This window comes from Solanum lycopersicum, chromosome 9 (assembly GCF_036512215.1).
Source record: "Solanum lycopersicum chromosome 9, SLM_r2.1".
Lineage (NCBI taxonomy): Eukaryota > Viridiplantae > Streptophyta > Magnoliopsida > Solanales > Solanaceae > Solanum > Solanum lycopersicum.
The window spans coordinates 1,839,072-1,843,548 of record NC_090808.1 but is presented as its reverse complement, the minus strand read 5'-3'; the positions used below and the strand labels follow the sequence as shown (position 1 = coordinate 1,843,548).

Genomic DNA, 4,477 nt, shown 5'->3' with positions numbered 1-4,477 from the left:
CTATCACGAAAACCTAACCCCTTTTATAGGTTGTCAAACTCAATCCGAGTTTGTTTCTTCAACCATTACCAAACTAATGTACCTAATTTAGAAACCCCAACAACTCTATTTACATGAAGGAGGAGGAGAGCTAGCATGTCGATTACATTACTTCAAAAAATTCGTATATAAAATTCATAAACTCTGAGTAACCTTTCTCTATAACAACTAGGTTTTCTGTGGAACTAACGTTGATATTGTGTTATATTATATGTTCTCTATGACAGTATTTCGTTATAACGTCCAAAAGAGTATTCAGATAAACGACGAAAGGAATCAATCAAAGTTGGCTAAATATTTGAGAATCCAAATATTGGCAAATGTGAAAACAAAAAAGTTTGAAATCATTGATATTGAGAAACTCCAAAAACAGTTTTATTAGTGTTTAAACTTTTGATGGAACATTTTGAGATGTTGCATCTTCACTAGGCTTACCTGATTTTGAATTACACTGAGATTTCCTCCTGAAAAATATACTCCATCTCCTCTTTGTTTTCACCATCTTTTGGAACTCTTCCTTCATGTTGTTACACTCTTTTTCAAGCTCGGAAACACGTTCCCTCATGTCCTCAACGCTCCTTCCTCTGCCTCGTGTACCATTGTCCCCGTGTTGTCCAATTGCTCCGCTAACATTTTGGGAGTTCTCAAGGTTTTCCGACACAAAGAACCATCCTGAGATTGATGTACGTAGACGTAGCTGTTCAAAAAACAGTACTTGAACAATCACCCTTAGGGGAAGCCTCTCGTTTTGAGCAGCGTGGGTGCTGGCCTCTAACGACAGCTTCTGGCAGTTCATTAGCCTGCAGATTTGCTCTCTTTCAATGTCTGTAAGCCAAGGATGTGCCTACATTTCAAACGTTTATATTCAAGTCGTTAACAGACTACAAAGGAACGTCAGACAAACAAACTGAAACGAAAGGAGTAGATCATGTTAGGATTCTGAAGTATCAAAACAGAACATACATACCTTCAAATATATATCGATTGCACGATAGATACCATCGGAGACAGGCCTGGCATATTCAGGGATAGCAGAAGCAAGAGTCTGAAATTTTGGAAACTTGAAATTAACATCAGGCGCGACTTCAGCAAGATACGAGTCCACGAGATTAGCCACTCTTGTTATTGAAGCCAAAGACTGAGTACCTTCAATCAACTGATTCTCTTCCATTATACATGGAGATACTGCAGCTGAAGCCTGATCTATTAACAAGAAATGATCTAGAATACGCTGAAAACAGTCGATATCATATAAAGTCTCAACTGTGTAACCGATATTTGGTATCAACAGATCATCAAGTATAGCCTGATCTAACTGCAACCCGACTCTTCCTTCCAAATTTACTCGACAAGATGGACTAGCCTGCAACATCATAGCAGTACGTAACAGCCTGAGGAGAAATCTAGTCTCCGTTACACCTTTCTGTTTTGGTAACAACTCAACAATCTCTTCTAAAAGCGCCCTTTGATCAGCCTCAGACGGAGTAGAACCTGATTTAGCATGAGTAACGTCCTTAAAGCTCGATTGCCTATTCATTAAAGGAACATATTTCTTTGCATAAAACACGAGTGCACCCGATATGTTCCCAGCCCTCATTCCTCCAGCTTCAACAGCCTGAATCAAACGTTTATACAAAGGTAAGCTGAGGAATGACACATCCTCGTACCACCAATCATCAGTCATCATCGGTTGTGTCTTACTCCCCGTGCTTATACCATTCCATACACCACCACTATCGTTACCATTCTCCATCACAGGCCAATTAACCAACTTAGAATCACTACAAGCTTTCATCGCTAATGAATTTATGCATCGCGACACAATGTGAAGCTCTTCAGCATATGACAACACTTCTTCACAAGTTTCTAATGCTTTGATTGTATCTGTCCAATTACTAAAAACATCATTCAGGAATGACTCGGTTTGTGATACGAGGTTTTCTTCACCATATTCATCTGTCATTTGCAAATACTCAGATGCACATCGAAGTGCAACTACATTTAGAGGAGTAAGTTCAAATCTAACACCATAACAGAACTTTGCTACTAACTCAAATGCTTTAGCTCCACCAGGTATCTCACTAAGCTGAATAACACATAACGATATATCATCGTCTTTTCTTGATTCATTCATCAGCTTTTCTAGTAGTCCACTTCTTGATAGCAAAGGGAACTGCAACACAAGTATATATCATCTTACATCTTCTATCTGCTCTTCTTTAAAATGCTAAAACGGAGAGCAGTGGGGGAGACAGGATTTTCATCCAGGAACTTCAACATATATAAACAAGTGTCATTTACCGCAGAAAGGGGTTGGAATAAACCCCCTTCCGCGCACTTCTTTGAAGTAAAGTCAACAATAGGATGGTCTAGATTTTGTTCTTTGAAGCTATATTGCTCTGACTCTTCCAAAACGCCAGTGCAATCATGTCAGATCCTCCAAAAAGTAATACATTTTTTTGGACGATTTGACAAATGTTCAACAACATTTTTGCAGAGTCTTAAGCAACAAAGCCCCACAATCATAGAAAAAAATAGAAATATTCTAAACTTGTATATATGAATGTATGATTAAAAAATACTTAAATAAATATTGAATTGAACCTTAGATTTAAAAATTTATAATAAGGTAGATAAAATACCTTATGTAGATAAAATGACATTTCTCCAATTTCAATTGTAATGTCACTTGGAAGTCCTGACTTACATCGCCTGAACAAAGTTCAAAATAAAATCACTATTGAAGATAAGTAAAAACATAAACAAAACCAAAATGAGGAGCGCGATGCACGATGCAAGTATCAATAACTGTTTTCACGATTAAATTCGTGACCTAAATGTCATATGAAAACATCTTATGACAAATGACATAGATGTTTTGAGGTCAAAAAATTATTAATTCATTCCCAATGCCATGTCCCATGTTATGCAACATTATGAAAATAAAGTATTTTTTAACTCTAGTACTCTAAATTCTTCACATAAAATGGGACGGAAAGAATCATTACACCCTATAGATATAAGCTCATTTACAACACCAGCGATAATACTTCTCTTAAAATTTACTCGTAAAATGGGAATTGATTTCTCATATGATCAGTCAAAATTGTAGTTATTCAGAAAAATAACAACCATCCACTGAGCAACCATCTGAGAAATCAAACTCTATAAAGTCGAAAAACGTCGCAAGAACAAAATTATACAAATAAAAAAGAATTACCAAGCTTGGCCTTCACAACAAAAGGCTTCAGATTTAGAACCAAGCTTCAAAAGAGCCATTAATTTAATCCTTTTCTGCTAAGAATATAATTACACTAATTATAAGTCATATATAGAAAGAGTACTACTTAGGTTTCCTTGTATTAAAAAAGAACACAAAAAATACTCTAGAATTATATATATATATAAGGAAAAAAGAATTTTTAGTATTTACTGTAGTTGTTTTAAGTAACTATGAAGTTTTATCCTTTTTATTTTATTTATTTTTAATATTTTAATATTTTAATTTTTTTTATTTCATCATAATTTTAAGTGAGTACCTAGTCTAAAGGGAATTATTTTTTTTTTTGGTTGCAACTGTCCTCCTACTCCCCCATAATACTCGCTTAGTGTGGATTTAGTCTACTAAATTAGCTATTTTGGGAACCTGTTCGATCCGTCCAAAATTTAATAGGTCGGATTATGATTTGTATCTCGCGCATTAGATTAGTGTAGCTCGCATATCACATTAATATATTTTGCGCATCAGATTAGTGTATCATGTATAAAATGTACCTCGCGCATCAGATTAGTGTATCTCGCGCATCAAATTAGTGAATTATGTATATAATGTACGTCACACATCAGATTAGTGTATCTCGCACATCAGATTAGTGTATCTCGCACATCAAATTAATGTATCTCGCACATCAGATTAGTGTATCTCGCGCATCAAATTAATGTATCCGCTTTGAGAGATTTTTGTAATTATAAACTTTTAAGGGATAGATTGTAATTTTGCCTTAAAAGTATATGATTTTTGTAATTTGCTTTTTTTTAAAAAAAAAAAAAAAAGTTTTGGGCCTTGATTTCCAAAGTTTGGGCCTCACACAATTTGAGCTAAAAGATGGACCTATTCCATTACCAAAATTGGACCAATTGTCCAACTACATATACATTTTTTCAATATAATTTTATTTTCTCACAATAAATATGCTCCACATATATCTTTTTCGTAACTTAAAATAAAATATCTTAACTAATACTTAATTAGTTTTGATGTGATTTGAAATTACAAGGAAATCATGCAGTGGTTGAATAAATCATGTATATGATGTCATTTACACACCAAACATAAATTCTTGATGACAACATCATTAATTATTTTAATTTAGGCCACAACTACTAATTAATAAACAAAGTCTTCATTCTACTCATTTTCTTTATATAATTTTTTATT

General features: G+C 34.3%; 1 protein-coding gene across 1 annotated transcript; it reads right to left on the bottom strand.

Moving 5' to 3' along the window:
* Positions 1-352: 352 nt before the first annotated feature.
* On the bottom strand, positions 353-3,494 carry LOC101244410 (BTB/POZ domain-containing protein At5g03250-like). Its single transcript, XM_019215620.3, has 4 exons — positions 3,260-3,494; positions 2,682-2,751; positions 1,007-2,212; positions 353-883 (listed from the first exon to the last, which is right to left on the bottom strand). The coding sequence occupies exons 1-4, from the start codon at positions 3,316-3,318 to the stop codon at positions 425-427; spliced, it is 1,794 nt and encodes a 597-aa protein (XP_019071165.3). The 5' UTR covers positions 3,319-3,494; the 3' UTR covers positions 353-424.
* Positions 3,495-4,477: the final 983 nt, after the last annotated feature.